Below are 21679 nucleotides of genomic sequence, written 5' to 3' on the forward strand. Positions count from 1 at the left end.
AGAACTAAAACGGGGCTTGTTGTTTTGTTAAATACAACTACTTCAGTGTCCCTTGAATGGCTTGACTACATACTCTTTTCTAGGGATCTTTTCTTTACCTTGCAGTTCTGCAAAGTAAGTCTTCTTACTGTGTAAGTAAATGAATATTGTCACAAGTGTCATGATTAGATTTAATGAGATTTGCGTTTCTAAACATGGTTATTTTTATGCAGTATTGACTAGCACTATAATATCATGGATTAGATTAGTTATTACGAAGTCAAACTAAAGTAGTTCCTGGTACGAATCAAAAGTCTGGATTTTGTTTTACTTTTGCTTTTCTTATTTACACTGCCAGTACACTGGCTTCTTTTGGATTGCACCTTGTGTTCCTTGGTGTAACTGAGGGGACGATTGATCCTGACTCAACAGAGTATGTGGGTACTTCATAAAATTGCATCAAGAATAACTTTTCTTAAATCATGAAACCAGTCATTTATCAAACATAGTCAATTTCCATTGTTCAGAGCTGGGTCAAAATACCATCTCACTCCAGCCCACTATGCTGGAGAAACTTCAAGTCTTCTATTTTGGAATCATTGGGTTTTCTTAGAGAAGTGCATCTCTCCTGTATCATCACAGCATTGCCATGGAAACTAATAATATTCTCTAGCTTTTGGGAAATGCTCTCAACACTGAGAGATGTCAGCTTGTGAAACTTAAATTGAATACCTAGTAGTTAAAGGAAAAAAACAATCTCAGTACTCTCTAAATCCTGTAGGTACAGTATTGCCTGCAAATACTCACAGCCGGAAAATGAAAAGGTCGTTGCTCACCAGAGGGGGGAGTTAGTCACTGGACTCTGCAGGAACAGGTTGCCCTCACCCTTGTAAAAGCGTTTCCCATTAGGGTTGGGTCATCTGGTGTTATCAGATCACCTCTTATGATAACATCATAGGAGTAAGAACCACCTTTTCTTACTATTTAACATATCTGAGCAGCCTCTTTTAAGAGATTTCATTTCTTCTTTACAAAGTGGATGAGAGATGAACTGTGGTCCAAACAAGGTCTGGCTGATCTCAATCAAATGGAAATTCAAAATTCACAGTAACTGAAATACTTTTAATCCATGCTCACTGGTTGTTTTCTTTAGTTCTTTGAAAAAGGGTCATATTTTCCTTTATTATGCTAGAATCTAAGACAATATATGAAAAAGAGAGTTTATTTAAAACTTCACATTATAACTGGCTGAAAGTTCAGTAAGTCTTTTGAGTTCTGATATTGCCATACTTATTGCAGATGGGATCCTCAGGAACTAACAGCATTGTAGATTGTCAGGAGGCTGGGTTTTGTTAACGTGTCTTAAGAAAACACTATCGAAAGTGTCATCTGCTCTTTGCTATACTAATAACTAATATTAGGTTTTGGGGAGGGTCCCTCAGTACTGGAGGACAAATAAGTCAGTGCCAAAACAGCAGAGCTAAAGATGCTTTGTTTCCAAGATATTTGTTCTTAATATCTCCGGGCCCCTTCCCTTATCACCTCCCTTCAATAACCTGAGTTCTTCCCTTCCTTTCACATTCCTTAAGCATCCTCATCAAGCAAAAGACGACATATGCTGTGACTAATCTGCTGCTCTGCACATACGTTTTTTTCTGGCTACTGCCATGCAGAATGTGCAACAGCTGAACTCCACCAGGCTCTGTCCCCTGCCCCCTGAGGGACACTATTCTGTACCAAACATTTGCATGCACACACATTTACTTTATGGCCTTTCCTAGCAGTAACACCTTAAAATGCAAATATAGTTACAAAAGCGTCATGTTAATTAAATGGCATACTATTATAAGAGATTCTTTTATATTTTTAAAATATAAAATCAAGAACAGACTGTTCTTTGCACAATAGAACTGAAAAATCTCGCTTTCTTAGATGTTTTCCTGCTGTCCTATATCCTTTTTTTTTGATACTGCTGCAGTACCCAGGATCCAGAGCCTCTGATTTTCACAAAACTTGAAAGAATGTACTATCTTAAGACCTCTGTTCTGCTCTTAAGCTTGGTTAAAATTAGCTGATAGATTCAGAAGAGCGACAAGCCTGACAGGCAGATAGCATATGTTTAATTTCTTTATGAAATGAGGCTAAAAGAGGCTCTAGAAGGGATTCTCCAGTGTGCTGTGTTTGTGGTTGACTGCACAGATGTGACAGAAAGCAGCTTTCAGACATCTTTAGCCAAATCAATTTTCAACTACGGGACCAGGGAAGCTGGGTTCCTGTCTCATTGAATGGTGAGAACGGCTGATGGACCTGTTGCGAGTGGCTACTCAATGTTGTTTTCTTCTTGCCTGATGTGCAGAGCTATACTTCCATCTCTGCTCTCAGCACAAAAGAATTAATTTTATTTGGGGCTTTTTCTATAATATTCATCACAGTAATATGTGGGTACTTCACTAATATTGTCTTCTCTCAAGAGCAGTGTGTAGGGGCGAGGGTTCTGTACTATCCATTTCTTTGCAAGGGAAATGAGCGTAGGAAGTTTTGTGTCAAAAGCATCCCTTAGCGCTGATTGCCGTCTTCTGACAGGGCATGCTTTCTCAGACCATTTGGCGTTATACATCACTTCATTATGTTCAAGTCACAGCTCTTACTGTCCTCAGTTGCAGTTACAAATGCTTGAGACTTCTGTATTTCAGACCCTGGGCCTCAGTTTGTTATGCAGGGGGAAAAAAAAAAAGAAAACATATCTGAAGTATTATGGCATAACTGAATATTGTGAACTGTATGCTGCCAGCTGGGAAAGCAGCCAATTCAAAATATTTGATTGCTTTAATGATAGACAGTCCATTCTCTTCCTCCAACCTCCTGCTTGGATTTGTGCCCAAGTAGAGGGAACTTGGTGACCTGAGACCTAGTGCCTCATGTCACTCCTCAGTATTCAACCACGAGGCTACTGCGAAAGGCAATTTCGCTGTGTCTGTAGTGCAACGATATGGATAGTTCAGTGGGGTGGATCAGATCTTCAGCAACTTTTATTTTAGAGGTAGGATGCTGTCCACTTGCTATGTAGAGCCCCATTCCCATATTATTCACTAGTTAGTTTCCAGATTTATTTGGCCTGCCATTTCTGCATCCCTAACTCTCAACCTAACCCAGAGAAGGCCTACTTCTAGGCCATTTCCTCAGAAATATCCAAAAAGTACTGATGATTCTGTTTCATTAACAACAGAGGCAAGGGGCTTATCTAGAATGTTTTTTCACTATACTTAATTGATTTTGATCTACAGTGGGATTCTCCTGTGAATCAAGACCCTGTGGGAAAAGTGTACCCATATAATAGAAGAATTTCACAGTACGGGACAGTTGGGAGGCCTTGACCTACAACAGCTTATGACATAAGCTGTTTACTTAGAGAACATTGGAAAAACTTGATTGCAGTGGCATAAAGACCTTTGCAAGAAGAAAAATACTCGGTGAAAAAAAGACATCCTGCATCTGATATGCAGGACATAAAAACCTTCTGATGACTGGAAATGACTTGCTGTTACCTCTTAAGGGATGAGAAGACAGCAGGTTAAAAAATCTGGATATCAGTTATCTAAGCCACTGAAGTTAGTGAAGAGAGAGAGAATTAGCTGAATGTAAAGAGGCTTTGTCCTCATGATAAATGCACAGTCCAGGTTGACAGTGACCCTCTCATCATTGCAACAGCAACCCCTGCATACATCTCTGCTTTTGCTACAGATTGTGAAATGATTTAGCTGACTCAGCAGGGAGAAAATCTCCTAGATTTCTCAGTGTTTAATCTGCTCCTGTGTTGATTATGATGTAGGAGACCCTGTGTTATCTAAGCATCAGCCATTTTGAACACTGGCACAGGTTGCCCAGAGAGGCGGTGGATGCCCCATCCCTGGAAACGTTCCAGGCCAGGTTGGCCGGGGCTGTGAGCAACCTGATCCGGTTGGAGATGTCCCTGCTCCTGGCAGGGGGGCTGGACTGGGTGGGCTTTACAGGTCCCTCCCAACCCAAACCATTCCGTGATTTGCCTCACAGGTAAAGGAAAATCAAGAGGAGGTAGTTTGCACTAAGGGGTTAAAATGCTTCTATTTAGTACACTAGATGCTATGCATTTCTGAAATCCTACTGAAACATACCTACAATCTAAAATTCACCAAGTGGTGACCTCATCTAAGTTTGCATAGTGCATTCTCTCGTTACCAGGCTAGAGCACCATAGTGATGCCCTTTCCAGCTCTCTTCCTATGCATGCCTTTGATTTGTTGTACTGAAGTCTTAAGTTTGTGGGGGCATTTTATAGCTTGTGGTAGAAGACCGGGGTCTACATTCCTGTGATCCCTTCTTGATACTTCTTCACTGAAGAAATCTTAAATGATTTGTGAACCTAATGTTGCTCACTGTGTCACACTAAGGATGCCGCTATCCTGTATTCAGTTGTAACAAAACGTACTTAGGAAAACAGCTGGCAGTTTGTAGACTGCGGCATTATTCCTTCTGCCAGTGGGAAGGAGTTCGCTCCCAAACATCGAGCTTGTTAACCAAGAAGGGATCCCTCATCAGTTTGTCTAATCCCCCTTGTAACTGATTTATACTTGCAACGTCTTGTGTTAACGACTTCCACAACTTAGTTGTACATACTTTCAAAGGAAAACTGTATCATGGGCTGCCATCCAGTTCTTGGAGTGGGAGACTGAAATAAAAATCGTTACCCCTACACCTTTTCCACATCATTAATGGAGCTTTCAGAGAGCTGCGCTAACAGAGAAGCCGAAGAGCCTGGGTTAGCTCGTCTCCTCCAGCAGACGCAGCTGCAGAGTGCCGGGTCCAGGCTCCCGCCCCGCACGCGGCCGCTGGATGCCGGCAGGCTGCTGCACTCCGCCAGCCTTCGCGGGCCGCCGCGCGCGTGCCTCGGCGGAGCAGCGTCTCTCCGGGCAGAGCCGGCGCATCCGGCGACAGGGGCGCAGCTCCTGCCGCCTCGGGGTCGTGTGCCACCGGCGGGGCTGCAGCGCTCAGGCCCAGGGCCTCCTGCCTAACGCACCCGGGTGCTAGCCGGCAGCCGCGGCACCGCCGGGAGGCGGCCGAGGCCGGCCCGCTCCAGCCCCGCAGGCCGCCGCTCCGCCAGGGCTGCCACAGGCCGCCGGGGCCGCCGCTGGACTCCCGGGCGCGCCCGGCCCGGCAGGCCTGGCCGCGTGGGAGGCCGACTCCCGGCAGGGCCCTTCCCGAACGGCCGCGCCGGTCTTCTCGGGCCGCTCTCGGGCCGCCTGCCGCCGCTGCGCCGCTCAGCTCGGCCGGACTCGGCTGGGCTGCAGGCCGTGTGTGCGCCGAGGGAGGGACGGAGCGGGTCAGAGCGGCGCGGAGGGCGGGGATAACCCCGCGGTGGCCGTCACGTGGAGCAGATGAAAGGGAAGCGGCTCGGCGGGGCGGAGAGGAGCCGGGGCGAGGGACGGGGAGCGCGGGGCGGGCGGCGGCGAGGAGCGGGGCGCAGCGCGACAGGAGGGCTGCTGCCATGGGGCGCTGACCCGCCCGGGACTCCGGCCCCGGAGCTGGAGCCGCTCGGGAGCGATGCGCGGCGGCGGGGCGCCGCTCCCCCCGGCCGCACGATGAGGAGCTGCGGGGCCGGCGCGGGGCCGGCCGTGCCGCCGCCGCTCCTGCTCGGGCTGCTGCTGGCCGCGGCGCCGGGCGCGGCACTGGGCAAGGAGACGGCGTTCGTGGAGGTGGTGCTCTTCGAGTCCAGCTCCAGCGGCGACTACACCACCTACACCACGGGGCTGCAGGGCCGCTTCTCCCGCGCGGGGGCCACGCTGAGCGCCGAGGGCGAGATCGTGCAGGTGAGCGCCGGCCGGGGGGCGCCGCCTGCCCCAAGATGGCTCCGCGGGCCCAGCCGCCCATCACCTGGCGGCACAAAGCCCGCGCCGGGCCGGGCCCGCCGCCCCACGTGCGCCGCGCGGCCTGGGGGCGCGGGGCGCCGCGGCCGCGGTGACAGATGCGCGCCCGCGCACAAAGGCCCCGATGCGCCCCGCGCCGGCGGCGCGGCCGCCGAGCCCCGGCCTCACCTTGCCGGGCGGGCGCCGGCGCGGAGCCGCCGTTTGACAGCCAGGCGGGCGCGGGCCGAGCCGCGGAGCAGTGCGGAGCTCGAGGACCGTCCCAGCGCCGCCGCGGCGAGCTCCGCTCCGCGCCCCTCAGCACGCACCCTCGTAGCTCCGGCGGCCGTAGGGCGCGGGGCGGCGCGGAGCCTGCGCGGGGCCGGCGGGGCAGGGGCGGGGCCGCGCGGCGCGATGCGGGGTTGCGCGGGGGCGGCCGTTCGCTGTATCGGCGCTGCTGGCGGCGCGCGGCCGTCGTGGCCGGGGGCTCTCCCGCTCCCCGCGGAGCGTCCGCGGGGGCGCGGCTGGCGGCGGGGCGCGCGTCCTCTCGGACGTCGGCACTGCCTGGGCTGCTGCGCTCCGCGTACCTGTTGGCCGGTCTCGCGGCTCCTCTGCGGCGGTTCTTGTCGCGGCGCGGAGTTTCTTGTACAGCCGCTCTTGACTTTCTCACCAGAGAAACAACGTTTGTGTTAACCCGAACGCAGCTATTCTGTACTCCGTTTGAAACTCTTGAAGTGCTTATCTAGTTCCTTTGTAGTCGTTTGTAATTATTGACTTTCTTTTTTCCCCCCCTTTGGCTAAGTAAGGAAAAATGACATAAATGGTGTTTTAATAAGTTTGACTGTTGAGCAATTGCCAATAGCAATCCTTATTTCTCATTAACAGCTGTGGAGTTTGTTTGCTTGGGTTCCGTGTGCGTACTCATACATACATGCATATATATATATATATAAAAAAAATTTAAGAAAAGCTAACTGGTGGCACGTAGGCTCTAAAAAAAACAACTGGTAAAGCTCTACAAGTGCAAATACATTACTACCAAAATGACCTTTTTTTTTCTTCTTTTTTAAAGTGAAAAAAAAATACTTCTGAGTGTTGTTATTTCAAAACAGTTTCAACTGGGAGGATCTCTTATGAAAGTTTTCTTGCAGGCAGAAGAATTCTGAGGGGAAGCTGCTGATAGAAGGATCTTTATTTACTCTTCCAGAGAAAAGATGGAGGAACCAATTAATTTCTATTTCTGACATCACTGATGCTAGTAGGGGCTGAAACAGACTTCTTTGTTTTCTAAGCTTTTGGTGCATTATCAAACAATATATGTAAGACTCAACACTGCGTCTCTGGGGATAAGAAGAGATTCCAGCTTCTTTCTGTGTCAGGTGTTAGTGTTAAGAGAATAGAGGCCATTGGCTGAGGTCATACTTTCCTTGAGATTGTAAGTGAAAGTGCAGAAAAACCATACTGTTTGGTTAAGAGTCAGATTTGCATAACTTGAAACAAATGTATTAAATGGACTTTTGTAGGCCTTATTATGTATAACATCAATTGTACGCTTCCTCTTACTACCCGAATAGGCAGCTCCCCAAGTAGGAAAGACTACAGTGAAAGCCAAATAATGCAGCAAATCTTTTACGATCATTTATCACTCAAAAACTATTTTACTGATTCATCTGTACATATACTAGATAACATATGTCATGAACACGCTATATTTTTTCTCCCGAGCCACCGTGCATACTGGGTTTTTTTTCAGAGAAGAGAATATGGCAGACATTGCTCCAGAGCAGCTAGACGCAATACTATCAGTCATATTTTCACTGTTGAGATTTTAGATTGCATATAGCATCTCTTGTTAGTGTCATGCTTCCTTCATCTCCTCCTGAAAGTGAGTTTTTCAAAGCCAAAATTTATAAAGATTTTCACAGCATCGTCTTGCCTCCCTTTTTCAGCTAGGCTCTGTATTTGCAGAACTTTATGAATCTGTAGTTCTGCAATATTATTTAAAGCTCACTGTGAGATTTAGAAAAGGCTCATGAAGCTAATGCCACTAAACCTGTTCAACAGCAGCTGGTGGTACATCAGTCAGTGAAGCAAGCTCTTCTTGGCCCCAGCTGCTTTGTCAGTGCATACAGCTCTTTCAAGAGTAAGATGCTTTTTTTTCTTTAAAATGAAATATTAGAAATTCTTGAAAATCAGGCACACATTAAAGAATGGATCAAAGGAATTGTGGTTTTGGGACTACACAAAGACTTACTTTTGTTTGTGTTAATAGCATCAATTACTCATTGGTCTTGAAAGTCTGAACAAAAAAAAACAACTTAAGAAACAATGCACTTTCAGCTTTTGATAGGTCATACTCACTCCTAAACTGGTTATTGGTCAGATTCCTATCCAGTAGTGGTACGCTATTATATTGTTTCTCATGTTATTGTGAACAAGTCTTATTAGGGTCAAGTGTCTACCAGAATAACTCTTCAGAGAGATGAAATGTTCATATGTCTTCTTTCATGTGGCCACAGTTTGTATTCAGCAAACTCATCCTTAGGTTGCTGTGTCAGCTGGTCCTTAAACTGCTCGAAGGTCTAACCATCTCCGTGGTATCTGGCATACTGGAATATTATGTGTTTCTTGGAGCAATATCCTGGCCATTAGTACGACTGAGATTGGAAATGGAAAACGTCTAATTGTGAAAACAGGACTTTGTTGAAACCTATAAAATTATATTTTACTTTAAAACAAATTATGACTGGTGAGTCCTTACGGTTGAAACTTCTTGTAGCATTCAGACCAAAAGCTCAGATGTAGTTCTGTGTCAAACTAGATGCTACACGGCCACAGACTTGCAGTGCTAGCAGTGCCTTGTTTGCTCAGAGCAGGATTATGTATCTTAATTCTCCTTGCACTTGGCAAGATTCGGTTCCAGTTGCATATTCTGGTTGATAGCTAAGGACTGGAGCATCAAGCACTGTGTTTTTTTAGAAAGTTGTGGTGGTGATAGTACTGCTCAGGTGAGGTCCTGGGAAATGAGGTTCGAATTTAACGTTTGTTTATGTTGCATTAAAACCTCTGAGATGTCAAAAACTTTAAATTATATGCATTCATCGTTGTTAATTCTTTCTCTTAGTCTTTCTTTTTGCTACTCCTGCCTTAGACACAGTGCTGAACACAGTAATATGGGTGGGTTGCCGGTATATAGAATCTTGAAGAGAAGGAGCATGGAGGAGAGATTTAGGAATATTATGCCTGTTTTTTCTTGTGCAATAAAAGGTTGGGTTTTGATTGGTTTGTTTCTGCTTTGAAACCTCAGCAGGGGAATAACGAACTTTATGTAGCCATTGACTTGGAGTGATATGTAGATTACATAATAATCTCCAATTGCATATTTTTTTTTGTGCTCAAAAGGTAACAGTTTGGGGAGAACAAGCATAACTCAGTGCTTTAGGCTCCAGGAAGAAAACAGAAGTGGGACACTTCCCAACTTTTTGCACGGCAGTTCCTTGTAGCAATGCTATTGCCCATCTTCTTTCTCTTGCAGAAGAGGGGGGAGGCTTAGAGATGGAGTGCGAGGCCGTGTGCCTGTGTGTTCCTTCCTTCTGTCTCACTCCCAGCACTTATTTACTTGAATAGCTCTGAACCTTTCCTCTGTTTTCTCAAGATGGAAAAGTTGCTAAAGAGTGTGAACTTCTGTCAGGCAGGCTTTGCACTCTAAAGCACTGGCAGAGTTTTTATCAGGTTGAAAGCAGTGACTTGAAACAACTGTGCAGATTTATAGATACCTGTCAACGATCGGAGGAGGCTGAGTCAAGGGAATGTTTTTGTCCTTTGAGAATGGAAAATAAAAATGTGCATTTTCAGTTTTTGTTGTTGTTGTTGTTTTGTGAACAGGCAGGTTAAGTTTCTTCTTGCTTGAGTGCCTGAAGGTCATTCAAATTGAGGAAGTGGAATTATTTGTGGCTTTGAGTCACTGTCATCTTGGATGTCTTCTTTGCTAGTTGTCCTCTTAGAATATGAAGACACCTGTGATTGGGTTTGTGTTAGTTTCCATACCTTAACTGTAAAGCAGTGGCTTACAGTAGTGATCCTGGGGACATCCAGGATAATAAGTTCTTTGGTAAAACTGAGTTCCCAGTGCCAGGTTTTGGGGCCTCGGGTTTGCTTTGTCATTGTGTCTTTGGAGTGAAGTATCTTGGAGTTGAGCTGTCATCGTTCTGACAGAAAACAGAGCTGACAGCCTGTGGATGCTGAAAATGGGATGAGGAGAAGGGCTTTTCAGCATTTGCATTCCAGGTCTCCTGCCTTTGTACCAAAACAGAGAAACATCGTATCTGCTCTGTCTTGTATGAGAAGTAGGACTAGGTTATAGGTTTTGTCCTCTCTGATCTTCGGGCTTTGATGTTATGAACAGATGCTCACAACTGGCAAATGTGAGGCAAGTGAGAATAGTCATCTTTGAGATGTCCATCTTCAACTGTTGAATCTAAGCACCGTCCTGCTTGAGCCTCTCGTCTGAACTTCTGTCAGACAGAACCACAAGTCCCATCACCATTCTGAAGGCCTGCCAGAAGTTAAGGAGTTTGTGTTAAACAGATAACAAGGCTGAATCATGAATGGAAGAGACTTAATTGCTGCTGGCTGAAAAAAAAAAGCAACCAAAACTCAGAGCTTTCTGAGCTTTCACAGTGCTTATTTCCTGTTTTGTTTTGTTTTTATTATTTATTTTAATAGATGAAAGTCACTGACAGCTCCTTTTTGCGTATAACTGCATCAGATGTGCATCTGTTGTTACATAGTCAGAGCAGTGAGTGATTTCTGTATTTGTTGCTTCGCTGCTTTGTGGATCAGAAACCTTGTCTAATCTAAGCTTCAGCTCTTTTGTTTTCTGGTTATCGTTTTATTAAGACTGGACTATAGAGCTGGTAGAAACAAGACTCTTCTATACTACAGCCTTGATATATGCATGGAATAGCAATATATTTTACAAGCTTTGGTTGTGCATTTTTCAGAATCTCAGTTCTGTAAAGCATATGTGCAGGTTTTGAAACCTGAACTGGAGGTTTCAATTTGTTTCATGAGTTGGCAGGGCTTGTCAGTCCTCTCTGTTATGGGAGAGAGCTGATAGCTGAAAAAAAAGATGAAAAATGCAGGTTTAGGCCTGTGGACAGCAGGCTCCTATTCTGTAGGTTCTGTGGTGTGCTGTGCCTGATCTGAGCTTGATCGGTGCTTACTCTTCAGTAGTTTCTGACAGAAGATGAAGACTGCCCATGCCCAGAGTCGCCTGGCTTCTTTTAGGGCTGCGGTCCCCTACTCTATCGCTACCGGTCGAGTTTTTCGTCCTGTGAAAGGAAGGCATTTTTCATGGGAGTGCGACAGGTGACTACAGCTCTGGATCCTCCACAGGAGAAGGCCAAGATGATAAAGGAAGTGTAATTCACATTTAAAATAAGAGGTCGTTGGGGTGAAGACTTGCACAGTTATTGTACCTGGACAGCCTTTGTACAGTGTGTAGTGCACAAGCAGCTTGCTTGCAGCAGAGGTCCTAGGCTTGATCTCAGGTTAGATTAATCTAGCTATTTCCCAGTTGCCGTCCCTCCCTCTGTTCCTCCCCTCCTTTTTAAAAAGTTTCGGTCATGCTTTAGTCCGTCATGTGGTGTGGAGCAGTACATGGGGAGCGTTGAAGATAGCCCATGAAAGTGTTTTGCATAGGTCATTCATCCTTTTGTACTGTTTTGCCTTGACACTTGGCACTGTCTTCACGCTGTGAGCTCCAGCCCAGTCACACCGTTGCTGCTTTAGTTCACAAGAAGTTGCCTGTTCTCATTCTGAATGCAGTATCATAAATAAGTATCCTTTTTTTTTTTTAATTAATTCTTCAATATTGCAATATCCAGGATGTCTCTTAGAATGGTGGTGAAAGGACTTGGTAGCTCCTGTGCTAGCTGCCAGCTGTTGAGTGATGTCTGCGCTGCAGCTGTAGTGCTCTGCTGTGAGAACCCTGTTCTCCTGCCATCTTGTTAAGGTATGCTGCAACGCTGGCAGAGAATTTAAGGCTGGGGCAGGGGGTGAGGAGTCAGGGGTTGTGGTGAGAAGGGGCCCTTGGCTGCTTAAACCTTCTGCAAGAACATCCTTCTCTCTCCTTCTGTTGGACAGTTTCATGTCTTCTGGAAAAAGAAGCACCTTACAAAAACAGTTAATATAAACCTCAAATTATCCTGGAATTTTAAGGGCTAGTAAATCATATTTACCTATTACAATGCGTTATAAAGTATCAATGGAGAGCGTGCAAACCGTCTCTAAATGCATCTAAGGCAATGATAAATGAATGGTTTTAGGCATTACTACGGGGCTGTTCAAGAGGTCAGGTACCAAATTCAGTGATGAGTTACTGGTTTTGGAGGAAGCTCACTGGAGCTGTGGTATTTGCACACAGTTGCAGCAATACCAGAACCCTTCTACCAGAGCCCTGTTAGCACACAAGACTGTGACAGTCCCGTGAGGAGAAGGTGGGAGGTACAGTATAAGAAAATGAGGTAGAAGATATCCAAGTATGGAGGAAAAGGTACAATGGAAAGAGCAAAAAATGCTAACGTGACCTGTTTAGAGGAATAAGAATAAAGTAGGTTAAGAAAGTAAATAGAAACCTCACAGCACTGGGTCTTGTACTCAGGCCAACCAGTGCAATTTCTGTTCACTTCCGGATAAAGGTGGGGAATCAAGTGAGGAAAAAAATAGTTTTTGGGGTGTTCAGGTAACTTTTCCATGTAGTCCATAAGTTTAGTTAAACCTCTGCACAGATGTTTTAAGGACTGTACTGTTGAAAACCTTGCCCTTGCTGGCAGGATGCTGACCACTTCCTTTTCCATGTACTCCTATTGCTTGTTTGGGAGGTGAAACTCGGAAAAAATCCTGAGAGGAGTGGCACTCAAAAGTTGTTAAACATGGAACCATTTGGAAAACTTCTAAAAATTTCTATATATTTATATTGAGAGTAGATCTATGTGATTGTAATGGTTTAGATGTAATTACGGCCTGCTTCATAGCATTACCGGCCATTCCCAACGGATAGAATGGGCGCTTGCTGTCCCTGAGCACTCCACACAGGTGGATGTGATTGTGTGACAGGGTAACTTTGTTTTAATCGCTTTGCCTGGTGAAGGGCTTCTGAAAGGACACCAGGTGAAGCATGTAGAGGTCGTGATTTGGTGTGGCGTAACTTGGTGAGGAAGAAATGCAGGCAGCTTTGCTGCAAGCAGATCTTATAGGAAAGTCTTGAGTAGTTGTATCAAACCATTGATTAGCATACATAGTAATTTTCTTCCAGTTTATACCATCTTGTGGTAGAGTGTGTATTTAAAAATGCTCCCTTTTTTTTTTTTTATTACAGTCTTCTAGTCCTTGTTTTGGAATTTCAAAGTGAGGCCCTTCTGGACCAAAATAACTTTCATAAACATGTTTTTTTTCAAAGTGTGAATGCTTTCAAGAGGCCAGCATCTTGCTGGTTAAGGAAAGGTAAGATTTGGAGGCAGTAATCTGCCATATGTTCTACTCAGTTATGTAAATGGTTCGTGTATTTGTATTAATACATTTAGGACATCGGAAGTGCTCAGTTTAGGAAGTGTTAAATATTAACTTGTACATACTATCTGTTCTTTTGAGCATCTGCACTTCAGTATTTAAATGTGGTGAGACCCAGAGCTTGTGGTCCCTGCATATGAAAACAGAATGAATGCAAGTTGAATGCTTGGCCTTATTTCTCATGTTTCCTGGCTTGAAGGGAGAGCCCTTCACATTAAAGCAGATTGGCAAAGGAGAAAGAGATTGTTTAAAAACAAAGACATGTTTTGAAATTGTTAAAACAGCAACAGAAGAGTCATGTAAAAAAAAAAAAATGCATTTTTCTTGACTGCTTGACACTTGAACTAGAGGTGACCAGGGGCTTGTGATCTCGTGGATACCCAGTAGAGACTGCCAAAAATTGCACTTCACTACACTTATCCCATTGGTGGAGCTATGCTTATGTTAGGATTGAGTAGTGCTCAGGAAAATAGGGTTCTGGTGGCTTAGGGTGTCCTCTTCACAGTGACGAATTGCTTTCATTCACTTTTTTAAATTTCCTTTTTATGCTGCTTTAAAAGGCTTTTGTTGTTGCACTTGGCTTTAAGATGAAAAGGCAGTTTACAAAGGTTGATTAGGTGCCTGTTATGTTCCAGACACAAGTACACCCTTAAATATGTAGCTTAATATATGCAGACTCTGTAGGCTTCCCAGGCCCACGTTACTCTGTGCATTAATGTGAGGATTTCAGTTGTTTTCTAAAGGTCCTGGCCAGCTTAAGCTTTCTGTTGGTTTTCTTGAGCTTAAGCTCTTTTATTATTTTGCATCATTTTCAGTAGTAAAGCAAACTGAAGAATTGGCGAGGAGGTGACTGGCTTGACAAAGAACTAAGGGGCATATTTCAGAGTCTGTGGTCATGGTTTGAGGACAACTGTTTAATTAGCTGTACAGGCATGCATGTTGCAAGTACGTGCCTCCTACTGTGAATTTATTGCATGTGCTTGGTAAGCAACTTTCAAATGCTTCTGATTGTAGTGTTTGAAAAATTGCTTTTAATTCAGGAAAGACTTTAGTTTGTGCCAAGATCTGTTCTCCTACTTTGAGGCTTTTGATGCTGGCCGCTTTTAAAAAAAAAAACAACAATAAAAAGTGTATTAAGTGTGGATAGGAAAAATCCTTCTCCTCTATTTCTCTCTTTATCCACTCCCCCTCCACTCCCAAGCAGAAGAGACTCTAACCAAACTTTGCATTGATTTCACCTTTGGAACTGAAAGTTTACAGCTTTAAACAGTCCATTTTGGTGACAGATTAAGAAAAGTGGATTTGGAGGACTGACTTGGAATTATAGAAGATATTCTGTTCTTCTTCTGTACACTGATGGGTCAGTTCTGAAACTCTGTAGTTCACGGAGAAGAACCTCTTTTAAAGGCTGTGATTTTTTTGAACATTATTATTTTTTTCCCCTGCAGAGAATGCCCTTGAAGATTTACAGACTTGACTTGTTGTTTGGGCCTGGCTAAATGGTGGCACTCACAGTTGAGCCTTGATAGGTTTTACCTTAATAACAACAACAACAACAATAATACCCATATCTCCTAGTTAAAACATCAATATTATATCTATAGCAGGCCAGTTGTGCACACTAATGCTGTCTGTTCTTGCTGCACTGAAGTTTTACCTGTCCTCGTTGGCTTTGGAGAGAAGGATAGAGGTTAGGATACGCAGTGCAGCAGTTGCTGCCCTCTTTTTAAGCAGACTGGGATTTCTCCTGAGGTAGAAAGGGTAAAGGGTGGTATGCTGTAATAGGTAAATCTACTGGTTCCCGTTGCAGCGCTGTATTTCTTGTACCTGTTTTGTATTTGTTTAGAGCAGATACTGTCTTGCATGCTTGGAGGATAAAGGGGAGATGAACACTTTATGGCCTGGATGCCAAGGTGGCAGATGTCCTGAATGATGTATAGCAAGGCTGGGAGCGAGAAATGAACCCATGAAACAGAGCCAGGAGATGCTACTGAGTTCAGTATTTAATAGGAGCCAAGGGCTGGAGACCTCTTTTTGCTCAGAGGCAAGGTATCCCAAATCTGCTAGTTGGCAGTGTTTTGCCCTTTTAAGAGATACTATCTTTTGCATCCCAAAACTGTGTCTGAGGAAAAGACATTGTGGAGTAGCTAATGCAGAGGAACTCCGAAGGTGTGATCTTATTTGGGTTTTTTGCTATTCTACTTGAGAAACTTGTGCTGCCAGAGTTCTTCCTCCCCACCACATTTGTAACTTTCAGTGATGACCTTTGTAGGTTTTGACACTGGGAATGTACAGAGATTTGTCTGTAGTGAAATAACAGGGTTGCAGTTGCAGATTGGGATAAATTTCTCAATCATTTGTATTTTGTTTATATTCAGTTGCCACCGGGAGCTGAATCTCCTCAAATAAAATAAGACAAACAGAGTGATCTGGTCTCCTTTTGTCTACCCCTCATTGTTATCTTCAGGCAACTATGGGAAGATGAAGAAGATTTGAAATCTCTCAGGACAGCTTTAGTATTAAACATAGATCCCTGATCTGGAATAGTCAGCCAAAATGTATGCACACATACACTTGTGTGTGTGTGATGTGTGCAGTATGATTACATTGAAGTTACACCAAGATGAAACCAACAAAATTTCCTCTGTTTCTGAAGACTGCATAAGTGTTTGGATCGGAATGTTCCTGGAGCCTGGAGACATCCCAGCTGTGGAAGTAGTATGGGAAGAAACTACCGTCCTTGTCAGTAAAAGGGCTGAAGTGTCCTGAAAGAGTTAAGTTCTAATTAGCTCACTCGTAAGGTATTTAATATCCTTATTAAACTCAACTGCTGGTTTGCTTTTTTTTTCCTTCTTATGGTGAATAAAATTTCTTGAAGAGCTGAGCCTCTGCCTCTCAGATCAGAGGCTCACATGTTGAAGCTGGCAGTGCTAGAGGCTAGTTCCTATCTGTGTGACAGCATTTTTAATTTAACAGGACCGGCTTTGATGTTCTTGAATATTTATAGGCAGCTTCAGATCGCTCCAGTATGTATTCTTTTTAGCTGGAGCAGAAGTTCTTCCTCACACAACAAAATTTCTTTCCCTCTGTTTACTCTTGGGTCTCTTTTGGATTTGCAGTCATCAGAGTGGTTTTATGTTACAGGCATGCTTCTTAAATACTTACTTGCAGGAGGAACCACTTGATTTCCTTTCTTAGCTCCTTTTTTGAGCCTCCCTACAGGCACTTAACGTTGTACAAGAGACAGATGCAGTGAAATAAAATCTGAGCCAAACACTGTTATTGTGAAGCCTTCTCCTGCTGTCCTGGGAGCTGAGGTGTGCCCGCACTGGATCGGGCCTGAGGTTCATGTAGGTCAGAGCTGCCACGGGCTCCCTCAGGAAGACACGGAGGTGTCTCAGAGACCCTAGAGAAAGAGCAGGTTATAGTCATGGTTTGTGGTTTAAAGAGGAACTGAAAACTTGAGGTTAGTATCTCAGTGGGAGCTGATCAGAAATTATGGAAAAATGTTTTGGTTGGAGTTTGCCAATTGATTAAAACAGATTGTTCAGCTCAGATGGTTTGACTTTCATGAAACTGACCAAACTTGAACAGAAATCTTAAAAAAGATACCTGATGGGTCAGCTCTCAGCCAAGTTTTTAACCTCATCTCAGCTTTCTTTGCCAGACAGGTGGTCTCTGACTGCAGGCCTTGAAGGGCACCTGCAGCCCGGGAGGTGGGCTGTCTCTGAGCTGGCACTGTATGTCCTTTCAAAAACAGAGGTGTGGGGGGGTTTGCCACTTTAAATCCACTAGTTTTGATGTCTTAGAAAGGCCTGGTTGTGCTTTGAATCTTTGCCTTTGGTTGTGCCACAGGAGGAAGTGTCTATGGCCTGGGAAAGTGTTTCCTCACACTAGCTTTTGTGGTAGATTTTTCCTTCTTTCTCTGCCACGTTTCTCTTCTGCTTTATCCTCTCAGCTCTCTCTTGTGGATCTTGCGTAGACTACCTTATCGCTCGTGTTCCATCCCAGAGAAACCTTATCATGGCCTACTGGGACAGCAAAGCTATGGGGTTTTCTCCTGGAACTTTTCTGTCTAGATGCCAATAGTTCAGGCACATTTCTGTATCCTGCACTGCTGTGCTTAGTTTTTGTTGTGAAGTTCTGTACTTCACTTCACTTTGCATTACATGATGATCTCCTAACTAGAATTCTCTTCTTGTAGGCTTGTTGGGAACTTAGTTATTGAAGTAGCAGATTTTTTGTATATTAATTTGGATGGCTTCAGTTCGTAAAAAAAATTCTGTCTTTCAGTGACGATAATTTGTTTTAATGCATGGCCTACAGTGAAAAAAGGTTTGTGGGTTTAGACATTACTGCTATAGATGTACTGCTTTGTTGGTACAGCCTTTTCTCGTTCAGCAAGTGAAATCAATTATGTCACTGCCTACATAGCTAAATAGTGCCGAGAAGCAACCACGAGAGGAAAGTGCTTGACTGTCTATTTGATATAAATAGTTTGCTCAAAGAGCAAGGCTTCTCTTCCTACGGAAATTCAGCAGGGAAATAGGGACCGGTAACGTACCAATGTAGCAGTGAGAGTTTCTAAAATATGCCAGTAAACAGAAATTTCCTAGCATATGAAAGTAGGGAAAGACCTTGATACTGCTTCTTTCAGAAGGAAAAAAAAGAAAAATCTAAACATCACTTTTTCACAGTTTATTTAAGGGAAGACCTATTTAGAAAGCGAAGCAGCTGTGTGGTATCTTCATGAATTCAGTATTTCTACCATTCTTGCTAATGCTGATGTGAAGTCATCTGAACTGTGTGGCTGCTGGAGTGCAATTTCAGTGTTTGTATGTAGGAATGAGTGGATATGATTAGGACTTCGTTTTTCTTTAGTTCCCCCCTCCAAATTGTTGTTAACAAAGACAGTTTTCCTTCTCCCTACATACCCTGCAATGTAGACCTTTTGAGACCCTTGTGAGACAGGAAAATTTATGAATTATGGAAATACTCAGTGCTTCTGTCTCTGGGGAGGATTTGTCCAACAGTCACAGTCGAGTTTTTGTGTGGTTTTGGTAGAGCTTTGGTAGTGCTGTAGTAGAAAGCTGGTCCACGTGATCTAAGGCAGTGGTTTACTGAATTTCCTTCTGTGCCACCTCTGACATGTGGTACTCTTGCTAGTCCGAAAGAGTTACAGAAACTGAAGGAAGCAGAATACAAGCAGTGTGTGGTACACATGTGAGATTTTTTTAACCAGCTCTGCAACCTTTTCCTGAGGGGACAGGAAAAAACCCCACATTTCCCTGAGTGTTTGGGTTTTTTTTGAGACTTTACCGTTCATGTGGAATTCACACCTTACTTTGAGTTTAGATTCAGTAACTTCTGGAAACATTTTGGGATGTTTGCATAACCTAGACAGACAGTATATCAGCAAAACCGCTTCTTAAGATTAAAGAACCAGCTCTAAACTTGTAACTTAGGAATGAGCAGTAAGTAGTACCAAGGTTGTGGCTCAAACAGGAATGTCATCGCAATACGAAGTTTAACTTTCTAATATCTTAGTCAACAGAAAGTGTGTTGTAATTTGAAAACTGGTATTCCTCTTCAAGGCTGTGAGTAGAGCTTCCTTTGAAATAAGATCCTCGAGAAGCTTTGAGGTATGTCCCTTCCCAGTCCAAAGTACCCAGTACTGAAATTTCAGTGAAAAACACAGTAGGCAGAAAGGAGAGGGTCATTTTGCTCCTTATCACTGCTTAATATTGAAGTTAATAATAATCAGTATCCAATGCTAAGATAAAACTGCAAATAAAATTTTAAAAACCCCCCAAATTTACAGATTTTTTGGCTTTGTAAAGCAAGGTTTTTAATTTCTAGAATTTCTTTGTGGTTGCTGGTTTAAGATAAGTTTTGCAGGCCTGGTGGCTGCTGTTGACATGTCCCTGCACTTACGGGCTCCTTCAACTTTTAGGCTTTCCCATGGATAAACCATTGCGTTACAACTGCCTAAGTGCAAGAGTGTGAGCTACTGTGCACTAAGTTGCCATCCGTGAACTGGGAAGTTGGCATGCCACATGTTCCCCTTCCCCAGTTGCAGAGCATAATGTTGTCTTGAAGCCACCACATGTTTTTTTTCCCTAGTATTTACGTGGTTACTTGAGCTCACATCTCTGGAAAGCGCTTTGGGAGTGAAAAACACAGTTTTGTGGCAGTAACTCTGCACTGACACCTCTTTTGCAGATGGGTGAGCCCCTTCTCATAGAGGTTGCTTCCTCTGCATGTGGTCATGTGTCAGAGCAGAATCATTAATGCTCTGTAACTGAGACAGACGTCTCCTGATCCTTGTTCAGGTGCGTACTGGTCCCTCCTTGCTGCTGACCAGTCTTGTCTGAAGTCATTAAAACCAAAGGGAAAATTGCTAAAAGGGCCCAGATGCTCTTTAGGGCTTCTGTCAGGTGATATCTTACAATACAAAGGAGCAGAGAAGGAATAGGCTTCTGTGTGTAGAAAATCTGTTTTTCCTTGCTCATTTCCTGCCCTTTCAAAAGTGTTTTGAAATAGTATCAAGTGTTCAAGGATTGGATGGGTTTAAATGAACTCCTGCGCTAATAGGATGTTCTGTAGAGAAGCGTTGTGATTGTGCCCGTATTGTCTCAAGGTGTAGCTTTCATTCTGCAGTTAGGTTGGGAAAGAATAATTTTTGTGCTAATAGCAGAGACCTTGGTCCCATCAGCATCCATGTTTAATTCCTGGCACAAATGAGAACTTTGTGTTCTTGCCATTTAATTGTTCTTACAGTTTCTAAATCTGTTTCTCTAGTGAATGTATTTTTCGGTGACATTTAGTGGTCTGAAGTAATTGATAACCACATAGACAAACAGTAGCTGAAGCCATTGTGGTTGAGTCTACAGCCTTGTAAGTCTTCTTCCTCTCTGGTTACTCCCATGGTTGTATCCTTTAAGTGAAGCAAATGGCGTGCGCTGTGCTTGATGAATGTTCTGCCTTATGTTTAGAGAAAGAATGGACTTTGGAAAATTCTACTTTGGAAGAGGTTACTTCCATGTGATGAAGGCTGTGGAGCATCTCCTGTGATGAGAGAAAAGTTAGTTTGGAAAGCATGATGTTTACATATGTAAAGGATGTTTTTTGAGGTTTGTTTTTTTTTTTTTTTTCTGAGCTTTAAACTTATTAAACTTTAAACTGTTTTAAAGTATGATTTATGGGACTTCTGACTTACGTGATAGAATTGTGTGTTTTCTGACACAATGTATTTGTTCAGCTCTGCTTAGACTGTTCATATTTAGTGTGATTTTACTTTCACATAACATTATCCCCTTCCACCTTTTTCCCTGCTGTGTCAATGTCACGCATAGGTCAAAAGGCTATTAAACACTTGCTGCCTTTGTGTTTTCTAACTTGTTATCTTAGATTAGAGATTTAAAACTATTTAATTTACAGATTCCCTAACATTTTTTCCAGTGAGAGTATGGTCTCCGGTGTGTCAATCTTAAGCTTATCTGCAATAAGCCTCTTTTTATTAATTAATTTTAATATATCCGTTTAAAGTGATCCACAAGCTGCAGGTTTACACCTTCCCTTGAGGATGTTCTGTGCCAACTGTGTGAGAGGGGAAGACACTGATACCTATTTCTGGGTCTAGCAAAGAGAATTTTTGCAACTCAAATACAAATTATTTTCAATCCTTAACTTGCAGTTGGTGTCTTTCAATTGGAATTGGTGAAGCTAGGAAAGTATTGCTCCCTGTGTAAGCAATACAGCATACTGTTGCTGATAGGGATATTGCTAGCAAATAACCTAGATCAAGATCTTTGTCAGACTAAGTTGTGCTGCCTAGGAAGCTGAATTGTATTTTTTAGCAGTTGTACTATCCAAGTGCTGCTGAATTTTGAAATCTCATCTTTATAAACATATTCCAGATAAAATAGACACTGCAGTCTTCAAAACAAAATACACAAACCGATGCATCTGCCCTGGAGATGAATGCCAAACATATTCGTAAGGTGGCAGAATTCTGACCTGGGTTAGGACTAGTTCAGATAGAAAAGGCTGAGAAAAGTAGTGGGAGTCCTGATGATCTGTCAAGGGAAGGTTGTGGGGCTGGGAACTTAAGTTTTTTTTTTTTTTTTTTTTTATAGCATTCTTGCCAGGAAGAAAATAATAAAAGATGCTCGGAAGAATAGAGAGAAACTGAACAAGCCTTAGAAGAAAGCCATCCTAAAGCAGTGGCTGGACATATAACAAACTAAAAAC

At 43.6% G+C, this 21679-nt stretch overlaps 1 protein-coding gene across 3 annotated transcripts in view; it reads left to right on the forward strand.

The window, feature by feature from the left end:
- Window positions 1-5389: 5389 nt before the first annotated feature.
- ZNRF3 (zinc and ring finger 3) overlaps window positions 5390-21679 on the forward strand; it is a 92171-nt gene continuing 75881 nt past the window's right edge. The window contains exon 1 of one of the 3 annotated variants that reach the window (XM_086761456.1): window positions 5390-5821. In XM_086761456.1, the coding sequence (XP_086617582.1) occupies window positions 5390-5821 (432 nt within the window). Of the gene's footprint in view, window positions 5822-6493; window positions 6589-21679 lie in introns of those variants that run through there. The other 2 variants (XM_086761457.1, XM_086761459.1) reach the window with 2 other exon arrangements.

The sequence above is a fragment of the Chlamydotis macqueenii genome, chromosome 17 (assembly GCF_036417535.1).
Source record: "Chlamydotis macqueenii isolate bChlMac1 chromosome 17, bChlMac1.mat, whole genome shotgun sequence".
Taxonomy (NCBI): Eukaryota; Metazoa; Chordata; class Aves; order Otidiformes; family Otididae; genus Chlamydotis; species Chlamydotis macqueenii.